Source organism: Xenopus laevis, chromosome 9_10L, assembly GCF_017654675.1.
Source record: "Xenopus laevis strain J_2021 chromosome 9_10L, Xenopus_laevis_v10.1, whole genome shotgun sequence".
Taxonomy (NCBI): Eukaryota; Metazoa; Chordata; class Amphibia; order Anura; family Pipidae; genus Xenopus; species Xenopus laevis.
In genome coordinates, this window is record NC_054387.1 from 61,844,936 (window position 1) to 61,859,599 (window position 14,664).

The following is a 14,664-nucleotide window of genomic DNA, read 5'->3' on the forward strand; positions in this document are numbered from 1 at the left end:
GGAGCTGCGGTTTGTTTTGAGTCGGGTTGAGAAACAAGTGGCGCTGTAAGCCAAAGGGAGAACTGGCGGAAGTGACATCAGATGCGGAAGTGTGGTGAGATGTCAGCAAAGTGTGGGCAGCATGGAAGGGTGAGACATTGATCTGTAAGCATGTGGTACATATGGTTAAAGTGGTGCTAATGCACGTGAGATTTATAGTTGCCATGTGTCAATTAACCACTATGGGTACTGCTTGTATTGTATTGCCCTTTTCTCTTTTATTCTTCTTAATTCTTATTTTTTAATGTTTGTCACAGTGGCCCAGATCCTATCTGATACCCATTGTAAGCAGCAGTCCTGCCCTATTTTATGGCTGAGATTCTAGCTATCTGTATAACACAGCATTCTGTCACAGTGGTACAGATTCTATATGATCCCCATTGTAAGCAGCAGTCCTGTCCTGCTTTATGGCTGATATTCTAGCTATCTGTATAACACAGCATTCTGTCACAGTGGCACAGATCACTTCCAATACCCATTGTAAGCAGCAGTCCTGCACTGTTTTATGGCTGAGATCCTAGTTTTTCAGTATAACAGAGCTTCCTTTCACAGTGACACAGATCCTATCTGATAACCATTGTAAGCAGCAGTCCTGTCCTGCTTTATGGCTGAGATTCTTGCTGTTTGTATAACAAATCATTCTGTCACAGTGGTACAAATTCTATCTACCCTGACTTATGTTTTAGATTGTAAATTTTTTGTTTCCTATCAGATCCCGTTCAATGCAGACATACTCGTTGTTTGAGATACTCAGAGAGAGTCCCCTGCTGGATGGGATTTCCATCAACGGGAGCAATGTGAGGGAGGAAGTCACCAAGGAGCCCTGTATTAAAGACTCAGGTATAGGGAGACCCACAATGTTAGCAGGTACTTTGTGTCAAAGGGGACACTGAACCACAGTTACAGACTTAAATGCTCAAAGTAAAGGGTTGTTGGTTATCTGTAAAGCTGATGGGGAATTGAATCTTCTGCTTCCAATTAAGTTGCTCTATGCCAACAACTCCACTGTGTCAGTAAATCAAAATAGTAAAGGAAGGAGAATTCCAGCAGACTCTTATCCAGGTTGTGGTTATACAACATGGAATAAAAGTTTTGCAGAGAATCTGTTGGAGTTCTCCTTCCTTTACTATTTTGATTTATAGACTAAATGCTCACTGACACTGATCAGTAACAGCCGGCGGCAGTTTACAAGTTACCTCGGGTTGCAAAAAAATTTGAATTTCTTTTAGTGCAGAGAGTGCAATTACTGAAGGGAGTGTCAAGGCGTCCCTAGTAACAAGCTGTTATATATAGATAAGTAGGAGCATGGTCGGACTGGGCAGGAAAATACTCGGTGGACCCCCGGCTCTTGTGGCCTCCGCTGGCCCAGATCCATACACAGATCTGAAGACTTCCTCCTGCCACGACCTCCCTTTTTCGCAGCAAAAACATAGTGAGCGTGCGTGGCGCCGCAAAGCAGTAGGGGGCATATGGGGGCCCGCGGACAGCAGCCCTGGGTAGGAGCAAGGTAGCAGGTTACTGTAGAAATTTTGATTTTAATTTGCATAGATTGGAGAAGCATTTAACTATAGAAACCAATATAAACTTTAATCAGTCTAGGGCAGATAAAATAATGAAACCTAGTATTTGGTTGCTATGAGTTACTAGACGGATGCATAGTGGCTGCTATATTTAAAACATTTTTATCTTTAGGTAAGTAAGTGAATAAGGAGGGTAGGTTAATACATGTGGTTCTTTTCCTTCTTGAATAAACACAGATCACTGACCTTATGTGGCCCTGCTTCTTATTTATTTAGGGACCATTCCTGTAGAGGACAAGGCAGCCAAAGTGTTGGAGGTGTCAGACCGGATGTACTGCTCATTCTGCCAGTACTCGTTTGATAGCAGAGAGGAACAGGTAAACCAGCGTAATAGTAAAATTACAAACCTATCACATTTAAAGAAGCATAGGCTACTCAGCAGAGACAGCTCAGCTCTGTGCCATTTATTGTCATGGCTCTGAAACTCAAAGCTTCCATAATTCTGTTTAAAATAAATACATATATTATATGTAAAGTCAGTTTAACAAGGTTACCTCACTGGAACACCAATATATGTGGGGTATGATTCACAACAGATTACTATCACCTTTGAGCTCAATGTATGTATTAGAGGTCATCATTTTGCACTAAAAGCTTTCCTTTTGCTTGGGTGACAGAAGGAACATTATACCCTGGACTGGCATCGGTTTAACTTGACGCGCAGGATTAAGGGAGCCACCGCCCTTAGCGAGGAGGATTTCCAAGAGAAGACACAAGCAGGTAACACAGAAGGCATGGAATTAAAGGGGCAGTATACCACCTTCTTCAACTTGAGTTCAATTAATGGTACTTGAGCTTTATCTCTGCCCATTGTTTTGATTAAGAAATGTTGTTGCTCTAGATTGGGCAAAATTGGAAATTGAAAGTAAAGTCCTGTTCTCTCTCCTGGTTTGTATGACCACAAAATTATTCAAGGTAGATGAACATGCTAGGTAATTATAACAGGCAGATGCTCACATAATTTTTGGGGTTATTTAATAGTTTTGACATGTTACTGTTTTTGTTATTTTGATTTTACATGAATTTGAGTTCTCTTTGATTTCAGGGGACATTTCTAGCATCTCTGGCTCAGATTCCGACAGTTCTGATAATGGGGATTGCCTAGAGCCCATTAGGCGTTCTGTGCCTTTATCCAGTCAGCCAAGTCGCTCGCAGAGAATTCTCTTTCAGAACAAAGTGGGGCAGATCCTTTCTGTGCTTCGCTGTGTCCTGGGGCAAACAAAGGTGGGTCTCACAACAAATGGGCTTATTTATTAAGTAAGGGGCAAAAAAGGTGAAGTTCTTTGCCCTCCATTCTGTTTTGTGCTGCTTTCTGTGTAAGCTCCTGTGCCATTCTTTTGTTCTAGGATATGGAGGTGAAATCAGAGCATCTGCTGAACTGTATAGAGAGCTTGCAGGAGCAGCCAATGATAGTGATTCTAATGGCTGGTGGAGGGCACTTTGCTGGAGCTGTTTATAAAGGGTAAGTAATAAACACGAACTCAGATGAAGTTTCAGATGCAGTTTATTCCTCTGTGTGTTTCTTGCTTACACAAGCTACATGTGCAAACATCTTCATATACAGGAAGGAGGTGCTGACGCACAAGACGTTCCATCGCTACACTGTACGGGCCAAGAGAGGGACATCCCAGGCGGTGCATGACTCTCAGAACCGAGGTCACATGGCCAAATCCGCAGGTGCAGCTCTTCGAAGATATAACCAGGCTGCTCTAATCACAGTAAGGAAAATTTTAGAATCTGTATTATTATATTATAAAAGAATGATCTCCTTAATATTCTGTATCCCAAGCATCTCCAATCTCTGCTTTATGTATTGCTTCTGAAGTACCAGCTATCTTTGCCTACCTTTGAAGCTTAGAGAGTTTAGAGTTCTGCGGGATTATATAGGTCAGGGGAAAAATGTCCAAATCTCTCGCAACTGGATGTCCTTCCCTGGGCAAAATTAATTCGAACGACTCATCTTTAGGAATGAGTTCCCAGAGATACCTGGTATCAAACCCAAACGTTAATGTAGCTTTTCTGGATCACTGAATCAAGTTTTCCACAGTACTTATGCAGAGTTCTGATTTTTTGCACTTGAGCAGAGAATGGCACTGCTTATTGTGTACATAGATCTCTAATTTCATGGAAATTCAACAGAACATTATTATTTATTTTTTTCCTTTCCTTGAACATAGGACATAAGCCAGTTGCTGCAGACCTGGACAGAGCATATAAGGGAGGCAAGGGGTATCTACGTTAGGGCTCCGTGCTCTGACAGAGCCCTCTTCTTGGGACGCAATTCTCCCATTTTGCGAAAAGATCCGAGAGTGCATGGCATTCCCTTTGCCACGCGTAGAGCTACCTTCAAGGAGGTGCAGCGTGTGCACATGCAGCTGTTCTCACTCCAAGTGTATGGTGAGGTCTGGGCCTATGTATAGTTGCTCATTTTCTGTGTGTCTTGACTGTGAATGATAAATCTATTTGTTGGTATGATGGTACATACAGTTAGGTCCATAAATCTTTGGACAGAGACAACTTTTTTCTAATTTTGGTTCTGTAAATGACCACAATGGATTTTAAATGAGACAACTCTGATGCAGTTGAACTGCAGACTTTCAGCTTTAATTCAGTGGGTTGAACAAAAAGATTGCATAAAAATTAAACTAAAGCCTTTTTTTTTTTTTAACACAATCACTTCATTTCAGGGGCTCAAAAGCAATTGGACTCAAAGGCTATCTCATGGGCAGGTGTAGGCAATTCCTTCGTTATGTCATTATCAATGAAGCAGATACAAGTCCCGGAGTTGATTTGGGGGGGGGGGTCTTGTATGTGGAAGATTTTGCTGTTAACAGACAACATGCAGTCAAAGGAGCTCTCCAGGCAGGTGAAACAAGCTATCCTTAAAGGACCAGTAACACCAACATTTTTTAAGTAAAAAATCCCTTGTAGTCACCTATGTGCACGCTCCACATCTTCAAGCCCGACAAGCTTATCTCCTTGCCACAATTTATTTCTGTACGAGCTGCAAGCAGTGAAGGAGTCAGCACAAGGATACAGGCTTTATGTTGTCCTTAGAAGATTTATGGCTCACCTGGGTGCTGCCTTCACTGATCACAGTTCAGAAACAAATCAGGCTGAAGGATAATGCTAGCATGTTGAAAACCCCTTTCAAGTGAGGCAGTAACTGGCTTCCGGTTTTAGGAGATGTGGAACGTGCACGTAGGCTGTAGCAGAGGGCATGACGCCATCTCGCTCTATTTGTGAAGTCACTGCACAACCGGAAGCAGAGTTTTAACAAGGTATTTTTGAATAAAGCATTCAAATATTTAACTTTGTGCAGAATGGAGGTACTAAAGGGGTTACAATGTTTTTTTTACTTGAAAATGTTTTGGTGTTACTGGTCCTTTAAGCCGCAAAAAACCCATCCGAGAAATTGCTACAATATTAGGAGTGGCAAAATCTACAGTTTGGTACATCCTGAGAAAAAAAGCACTGGTGAAATCAGCAACACAAAAAGACCTGGACATCCACGGAAGACAACAGTGGTAGTTGATTGCAGAATCATTTCCATGGTGAAGAGCCAAATAAGTGAACAAGTATGGAGAAGGCGTGGAACAGCTCATGATCCAAAGCATACCACATCTCTATAAAACATGGCGGAGGCAGTGTGGTGGCTTGGGTATGCATGACTGCCAGTGGCACTGGGACACTAGTGTTTATCCATAATGTGACACAGGATGGAAGCAGCTGAATGAATACTGAGGTGTTCAGAGACATACTATACTGTCTGCTAAAATCCAGCTAATTGCAGTCAAATTGATTGGGAGGCATTTCATAATACAGATGGACAATGACCCAAAAACAGACAGCCAAAGCAACCCAGGAGTTTAATAACTCAGTCAGTCATCTGATCTGAACCCAAATGAGCATGCATTTCACTTATTGAAGACTAAACTTTGGTCAGAAAGGCCCACAAACAAACAGCAACTGAAAGCCACTGCAGTGAAGGTCTGGCAGAGCATTAAAAAGGAGGAAACCCAGAATCTGGTGATGTCCATGAGTTCAAGACTTCAGGCTGTCATTGCCAGAAAAGGTTTTTCTACCAAGTATTAGAAATGAACATTTTATTTTCAGTTTTTTAATTTGTCCAATTGCTTTTGAGCCCCTGAAATGAAGTGATTGTGTTAAAAAAAAGGCTTTAGTTCCTCACATTTTTTTGGAATCTTTTTGTTCAATCCACTGAAATAAAGCTGAAAGTCTGAGTTGTTTCATTTAAAATTCATTGTGATAATGTACAGAACCAAAATTAGAAAAAAAGTTGTCTCTGTCCAAAGATTTATGGACCTAACTGTATGTAGTACTTTTGTGCATTCCCATTACCTTATTCTGTTTGTGATATAACAATGTATAGTGCATTGTTTACCTTTCTACATATATTTTCCACAGCCAGAGAGCTGCCATTCTTGTTGCACCCTTGCAGCCACTTTTCCCAGCTCATAGGCATCAATTAAATGTAAGAACCCCAACACCGCTGTTTGCTAGAACCATTGCTCAGTTTCCCCAGGGCAAATTGTGTTTGTTCTGCTTTAACACAGAAAAGGACGCAGATATGTTGAGGCTGATTGGAACAAGGGTTAATAAACCAGTGAAGCCCAAGAAAACTGTACAGACAGAGGCACCTAGAGAACCTGCTGGTAACTTGGCATTACACAGACCCTTTTTGCAGGTTTAGTAGGTATACTTGGCACATTAAACATTTATGGTCTTGCACTTTTTTTTTTAGAAGCCCCTAATGTATCTGAAGAAGAAGAGGAAGCTATAGAACTTTTGGCTGAAGAGCTGACACTCAGTACTTTGGATCTTCGGGAGTGTGAAGTTCAGCCAAAAAGGAGGAAAAAGAAGAAGAAAAAGAATGGAAAGGAAACACAGATAGGTACAATTCTAGAGTGCCCAGTGCTTTTCATAGGGAGTGTTGCTATTATAGTAGAATTCTAGAATACTATGTGATCTGCTCACATGGACCTACTGTACAGTATCTAGAGTGCCACACGTCCCAGTACAAAACTTAGTCCAGGGCCTCTCCTTATTGACTCAAACTTCCCATGTACTTAAGTCACCAGAAAACTTTTAATCCTCATTCCTCAAACCACTCACCCTTCAAATTGCTTCTTTTAATGCTTCTACATTTTGTGCATGATTGATCTCTGTGGACCTGTGAGGTCCTGCCATGTTCCTGGGCCCAGAGGTGGTAGTACTGATTTGTTCTTCTGGATTAACAGAAACATAATTACAGAGGATAGAATTTGTGTGGATGGGTAAATCCGACAATATATCACAATTCTGCTGCCTGGCCAGTTGGCTGCATAATGCTGCATAATACTGAATAATACTGAAGTCGGACCATTTATGCCCTTCTTAAAAAATGTCTTCTGGTTCTTAGAATCTAACAATGATCTGGCAAGATCCAAGACCATCTCTGATTGTGAGCCTTTAGGGGAGGACCCTCAAGAATGGGAAGAAGATGACGATCAGGCTGATGAGGAACTCAAAAAAGTAAATGTTAAAGATGAAGCTGTGTCATTAGCAGAAGGTGAGAATACATGACTTTTTTTTAATTGTTATTCACTAGAAACGTTTGAGGTCACTTTATTGCCTAACCTTACTATACCATGACCATGATCTCTGTTAAGATACTTCTCTGAATCCTGCAGCACCCTGAGGGTGGAGCAGGAACAGTAGTGTATTTCCCTGGACAGCTCCAATCTCCCAACATAATGTCAGCATATTCCAGGGAAGATTGCTAATGGGGGTAGGTGCAAATGGAACTATGTTTATTCGTACATATACTGAGTAGCATTGTTTTGTTTACCCCATAGGAGATGAATTGTGCAGAGCACGCAATTCGTTGTTTACCTGCTGTAAGACAGGAGACTTGGAGACTGCTACACAGATCCTGCAGAACTGCCTTAACTGTGTCCAGCAAATGCCTTTAGTGGGATCTCCCGCAGAGCATGAGCTGGTTAATGAGCGCCTGCCTATCGGAGATCACACCCTGCTGCACATAGCTGCCTCTGCAGGACATGGAGACGTGGCTTGTCTGTTAATGGATGCTGGTTGGGATCCGGGACTCCGGTACTGGCGAAACACTAGAACACACCAATTGGTTGCTTTAATAAACTAGCTAGTGGGAGGGTTTTACTGTAATGAATAGGATTTACTTATAATAATATAATAATGTTGGGTTCCACTATTTTGTAACACATTTTTTTGCTTGAAACTAATGAAATATAATTCACCTTCATCTCTTTTCCTATACTGTAAGAAGCATTTGCTATTTAGTGAAAATGATTGTTATAAACCAATGCCCCTGCAAGTTTAGATAGTATCACTGGGGTTATATATATTGATAGAATGACAGCGCATATTATTTGCAGTTGGTCTTTGATTACTCTATTAAAATAGCTTTACTATTAATAATGCAGCCCTCTCCTCCTCCTTAGGGACTCAGTCGGACAGACTCCATACTCTGTATCTGCTGATAAAAGAACAAGAAACCGATTCCGCCAGTATCGAGAAGAAAATCCTCAGAGATTTAACTATAGCAAATCCCAGGTATGCAGAGAACACTGTTACCACCCTACTGGTTTGGTCTAATAGTACACAGAAACCACTCAGCAAGTGCATGTAATTACCCTAGAGCAGTTGGAATAATGTAAAGAAACATTTGATTGGTTGTACATGGTTACTGGGCTTAAAGATACTTTGTTCATTATACCATATTGCTGTAATTCTACCTCGCTAGTTTCTGGTTTGCTTCTAGATTCCAGGACCTGTATCTGAGGAGGTGGAAGTCCGGAGAGCTGAAAAGAAGCGAGCACAGAAAGCAAAGAGGAAACAAAGGGAGAAGCAGGAAAAGGAGGAAAAACTACAAAGAGAGGAAGAGGAAGCAGAAAAGAGGAGGTTTGCTGCTCTAAGTGATCGTGAGAAGGTAAAAATCTGGTTAAGAATGCATGGTCACAGTTGGCACCAGAACAGTTCAGGGAGAATGACTTTAAGTGCACACCTGGCTGTCTAGAACAGGGTGCAGCACCTTCCAACTGAAGTGGCTAACATAGGTTAAGAATGTATGTAGAATAAGAATGCTAGTCACATGAAACCTGACTTGAGCATTCAAGCACTTTTTTTAACTCCTGTAATAGAGACAAAACATACACAAGCAGGGGGAGCAGTGAGAAGTAGTTTGGCATTGTTATGAGTGCATTCAGTTTAGTTGCTATACAGAAGATGTAATTTTCCCACCCTCCATGTATCATTGCACATTGTTCTTTGTGCTCTTTTCTACCCTAGAGAGCGGCTGCTGCTGAGAAGAGACTTGCTGCACAACTCAACCACACAAAAGGAGTACAGAGTAATATCAGGTGAAGTATCCCTGTGTCCTGTTATTGTACAGATATTGCATCATGAGTTCCATAAAAATAACCTACAAGGCCTAGTATTGTCATATTGGTGGTTGAAGTGCAAGATTTCTGTAGCTCTCTATATATATTTCCCATACTTCATCGAACTTTTCGATTGAAATGTTATTGGTTAATATCGGATTATTGGTCCTAGAGTATACTTTGTAAATTATTACATTATTACATTTCCCCCGAATTTTCCGATTTTATGGATTTTAATAAAGGCTATACCATTCCAAATGATTAATCCTTGTACTGCTATTGTAATTCCTTTGCAGGCGCTGCTGGCAGTGTGGGGAATCTCTTTTAGGCAAGGTTCCATTTGAATATCTAGATTTTTCTTTTTGCACCACTCGATGCCTCCAGGAGCACCGCAGGAACTGTGCAGCAAAATCATAGGCATGGGGATAATGCATTCAAGATACTACATGGGTGGAGGCCAGAAACAAGTAGAGATATTCTGTCTGAGATCTTCGGGAAATGGAGAATTCAACATGGGGCTCTGCTCCACCAGCATCTATCTTTTACATCCCATACATTTATATTAACTGCCCTTACATCACAAAAGGCACAGGGCAAGCACCTATAAAACCAGAAGCAGGAAGCTGGCAGTATAAGGCCGTGGGTGGGGAGAGCAGGCAGAAGAGCTCAACCCGAACCTGCCCGTGACCCTCAAATGGTGTGCTGAGGTCGGGCCGACCTGCGGGTATTGGGCTGGCCTGCACATCACTGATCTGCATGGAACTGAAAATGGCTAAAACCATTACCTGCCTGCAGGGTCCACACTACCTCTCCCAAACTGAAATAAGAAGGTTTACCCCCTTTCCTCAGCTGTCCCCTAAATTGTAATGTTGGCTTTTTGGCTATAAAGGAAGATCTATTAAATAATTAGCAAGTGGATTTAGATCTTTTTGAATGTTCTTAATGCATATCCTACTATATCACCTGTATGTATCTCTTGCAAATCATGATTTTAGTTAAACTTAAATTTACTCATTAAAAGAAGAGGATCGCTCTGTGGTGCTCGCTGGAAGAACCTCGGGTCGGTGCAGTTTTCTGCTGATAGGAGCACCGGCCTGGGTGTCAGGTGAGTAAGTACACTTGGGGGTGCCTAACTTTTGACACCCCCAAGGTAAAATTACTTTTCTTCTCCTTTAAAAACAAATGCAGGAGAGTTGCTATTCAGCAGTGGGGTGCAGCCCACTTTCTGTTCCTAAGGTAGAATATACTTCCCTAGCTATCTCATCTTATTCTCATATCGCGAGGGTAACAAAGTGCCCCAGAGACAAGAGACAGATGTATCTCATTCTCAGGCTGTGCTGAAGCATGCATTTCATCATTTTGGGGCATCTGCTTTGTATGTCAGGTCGTGGGTTCATTCTTCATATGCAGGTTTTTAAAGTCAATAAGGGGCACTGCTGGCATACGTTCACCTAGCGAGTTATTTTTTCTATGCAACTCATGGATGCCAGCAACAGTTCTTAGACTCTCTCTACGCTTAGAGCCACTGTCGCATGAAAATACACTACCATTTCCATATGGTTAAAGTGGACATATTGTACAAAATACAAGAATGTGCAAGTGCATTATACTCTATTAAATATAGAATTAATGTGCTTTAAAAAGTTGGGATTTGGGCTGATTTATAGAAAATGTCTAAAAAAAACCCCACTAGTACTACCCATCTTTTTCACTTTTTCCTGCCTCCTTTCCCAGGCTGTGCAGAGGAATTGTTAGCACATTGCACTGTAACAATCAGCAGCCAGGTGGCCCTGATAGGTAACTGAAGCCATACTTGTGTGACTGTAGAACGGTAACTGGCTATTGTCCTTCTACTGTGCTTCTTACATGGACTTTAGAACCTGCCTACCCCTCATTTACAACATAGAGGCACATTTACTTACATGTGAATTTTCGCTTGGGAAGCCTCTGCAGTACAGTAGTTTGCACCACTACGTCAGATGTTATTTCGTGACGAACGAACGCAATTACGTCTCGGCAAGAGAACGTTGGAGTACTTTCGTCCACTATGATTCATTGGCGCAAAAATTACTTAGCAAATTTTCTTTCCTAGAGAAACTTCATTAGCTTACACTTGCATCAAATATAAATTCAGTGGGTATATAAAGGTCATATGTATGTATTTATTAGTGATGTTGGTAAAATTGCTGGAAGTGGCCACTTTTTATTAAAAATAAGGGGAAAAAAGGGAAGCAAAATGAAGACAGTGATCCTCTATTGTCCTAGGCCATGAGCCCACCCTAAAATAAATGTAACATGAGCTTCAAATGTTAAAAACAAAGTGTAAATAAGATATTGATATAACTGTTACAATTTGCAAACATAATCTCACTTTAAATATGAAAAAAACTCCAGCTGTATGACTTTTTCGGAATACAGGATATGATGTCACTGACATTATAATGTTGAGGATGCAGCCTCATCTTATTAATTTGCCAGGCAGAACCTGGCAAGATAGACATTGGCGAAAAGAGTCATTTTTAAAGATTATTATGATTTTTACTGGGAACTAACACCTATATATTGCCTGCAAGATTAGGGGAGTTTTCACTAACTGTTAGGCCACACTGGGCATTTTGGGGAGATTTGGTCACCCTGACTCTGCGCCGGCTAAAATGAAAAAACTCCAGCGCTAATCACACGCGGCGATTCATTTTCTGAAGTCGTCTGAAGTTTCCTTGTGAGGCAACTTCGCCTGACTTCAGAAAACGAATCGCTGCATGTGATTAGTGCCGGTGTTTTTAAATTTTAGCCGGCGCAGAGTCAGAGAAGGAGTTTGGGGAGATTGGTCGCCACAAAGACGAGGCGATTAGTCACCATGTGACCAAATCTCCCCAAAACGCCCAGTGTGGCCTTACCCTAATGCTACAGTGCCCTCCATAATGTTTGAGGCAAAGACACATTTTCTTTGATCTACTGCTCTGCTCCTAAGTGTAAAATTTTAAATAAAACAATTTAGATTATGTGATGTGATTAAAGTGCTCATTCCAGACTTTAATTAAGTAAATTGCATACATTTCAGTTTCACCATGTAGAAATTACAACAGTTTTTATACATCTCTCTAACTGACTATCCAACCCTGGTTAGAAAATATTCTCTGACCTACTGGTTTGATCATTGTATGGAAGGTTTTCTTCAGTTTTGGGAAAGGCTCTTAATGCAAAGAGATGCTGGTTTACACTAATTGCCTCCAGCATGCAAATGTCAGCAGGTGCTGAAGGTATATGAGCTCTAAGGGCTCTTACTCACTGGCGTTCTGACCTGCGCTCCCCTGCGTTCCGTTTTTTGGCGTTCAGCCGCAGGGGAGCGCAGGAATAGACGCATGTCATTATTTCAAATGGGGCTGTACTCACTCAGGTGCGTGTAGGCGCCGAACGCAGGTTGAGACGCAACATGCTGCATTTTTCCTGCGTTCGGCGCCTACACGCGCCTGAGTGAGTACAGCCCCATTTGAAATAATGACATGCGTCTATTCCTGCGCTCCCCTGCAGCTGAACGCCAAAAAACGGAACGCAGGGGAGTGCAGGTCAGAACGCCAGTGAGTAAGAGCCCTAAAGGTGGCCATAGATGCAAAGATCCGCTCGTTTGGCGATTTTGCGAAACGAGCGGATCTTTCCCCGATATGCTATTATCAGGCATGGCTATATCGGGGGTAATCTGATTGTTCGGCCGTATGGTCTCCGGCGGGATCGGTCTGGTCAAAATCAAACCTGACCGATCGACCAAACGACTGATCTCCACCGGACGAAAGATGTTGGCACATGCCACACACGATCCGAAAATCGTACGAATCCTTGATTCGTACGATCGGATCTGTGTGTCTATGGCCACCTTTAGTAGCAAATTGGCTGTCCAGCTATACCAGTGAGGGATCTTGCATACAACGAGAATTGTTTCATCCAATGCCTGTAAAGTTTATTTAACTAAATCCCTGGGACATACCCAGTAATATTGCATCCTAAACACTGTTTCACGATGCTAAGGCTCTATTTAACTCATTACCTTGATGTGGGTAGTATGACGTCTGTTAATTATCACAAGAAACTCAGAAGTTCACTGTAGATAGGGCGAGTATTTCAGTGGGAATCATTATTTCAAGGAAGGTACAGTTATTCCCATGTTCTTTTTCATTTCTTGATTGCACTGACCGCCATTCAGCATATGGATGCTAAGTGTATATCTGCAACAAATTATTATAACTATATGTCTCCTGGGTGTTGTTCTAATCACACCATTGCACCAGGCTACAGTACTGTAATCCCTGCATTAAACAGTTCTATCCTGAGCCATTATGCATATTCTACTAAGTACATGCCTGCGCATCTTTTTGTCTACCTTACTGCACCAGCACTGCCATGAAGTAGACATACGTATATTAAGTGCAATTCCGCATGTGATTATTTCTTTATTGCTGCTCATGAAACTATCATTGTATAGCCAATCAGTTCACCCACAGTCTTATACTACCACATTGTAATGTCTGCATTTAGCCAGTACTAGCAGGAGATATCAATTCAGCACATTGATTCTAACTGCACTTCGGCAAGTTTATTATTACTATATGTATGACCACGCTGTTGTACTGCAACATGTGCATTAAGAGATTCAGCATAATTTACCAAGCTGTGCTTAAATGCACCTCCGTAGTTCATAATTACTATGCAACTTTATTAATGATTAAAGCCATCAGTGTATAACAATTGAGTGTGTTGAACTAAGTGCTCATCTACAGCCCTCTATACTATTGCTTCCAACCAGTACTAGCAGCATATTATACTAAGGGCATCCTCGGTGGCATGGCTAGATGTTTCTGGACTCCACAACAGGTTGCTTTTTTTCAGGCCTCCAGAGTGTCTGGAGGTTGACCTGTTTAACCTATGTTTATTGATATAGTGCATGAGTGGGGGCCTTGTGGGCCCCCCTGTGGCTTCCTCTGTGGTCATGCCCCCAGGGCCGCCATCAGGGGGGGACAGGGGGGACAAGCGTACCGGGCCCGGGCATGAAGGGGGGCCGGCAGCGCTGCATTTTTTTGAAGATCCGGGCCCCCCTTACGAGCGCCCGAGCCGTACGTCTTGCCTCTTCAGTGCCGAATGCGGAACTGCCGAAAAGCCGAAGCCGATGCGACGAAAAGACCCGAAGTCACGGAAAAAGCCGAAGTCACGAAGCGCCGAAAAGACCCGAAGTCACGAAAACAGCCGAAGCCGAAGTCCTGAAGCAGCGCAAAGACCCGAAGTCACGAAAACAGCCGAAGCCGAAGTCCTGAAGCGGTGAAAAGACCCGAAGTCACGAAAGGAGGCGAAGTTGAAGTACTGAAGCCATGAGTTCAATTCTACTGAACACCAGTTTGTGTTTTTTTTTTTAATCCCCTGGCCACCAATGTATTATTTTAATATTCTATAGGCCCCTGCCACCAATCTTTTTTTTAAAACTTTTGTTTTTGGGGCCCCAATTTTTTTTTTAACTCGTAAGGGGCCCCTTGCCACCATTGTTTTTTTTTGGTTTTTTTTTTTAAAAAAAAAATTAATTTTCTTTTTGGTGGCCCCAAATTTTTTTAACTTGTAAGGGGGCCCCTGCCACCAGTTTT

General features: G+C 42.0%; 1 protein-coding gene across 2 annotated transcripts; it reads left to right on the forward strand.

The window, feature by feature from the left end:
- Nucleotide 1: 1 nt before the first annotated feature.
- ankzf1.L (ankyrin repeat and zinc finger peptidyl tRNA hydrolase 1 L homeolog) lies at nt 2-9,958 on the forward strand. Of its 2 annotated transcripts, none has more exons than XM_018235697.2 (16): nt 2-129; nt 752-879; nt 1,836-1,936; nt 2,237-2,339; nt 2,665-2,843; nt 2,966-3,081; nt 3,184-3,337; nt 3,797-4,016; nt 6,197-6,295; nt 6,385-6,534; nt 7,042-7,191; nt 7,478-7,733; nt 8,102-8,213; nt 8,422-8,589; nt 8,949-9,019; nt 9,337-9,958. In XM_018235697.2, the coding sequence occupies exons 1-16, from the start codon at nt 122-124 to the stop codon at nt 9,455-9,457; spliced, it is 2,136 nt and encodes a 711-aa protein (XP_018091186.1). In that variant the 5' UTR covers nt 2-121; the 3' UTR covers nt 9,458-9,958. The 2 variants fall into 2 exon arrangements, with proteins under 2 accessions (XP_018091186.1, XP_018091187.1); XM_018235698.2 differs by having other exon boundaries at nt 54-144.
- The last annotated feature ends 4,706 nt before the right edge of the window (nt 9,959-14,664 follow it).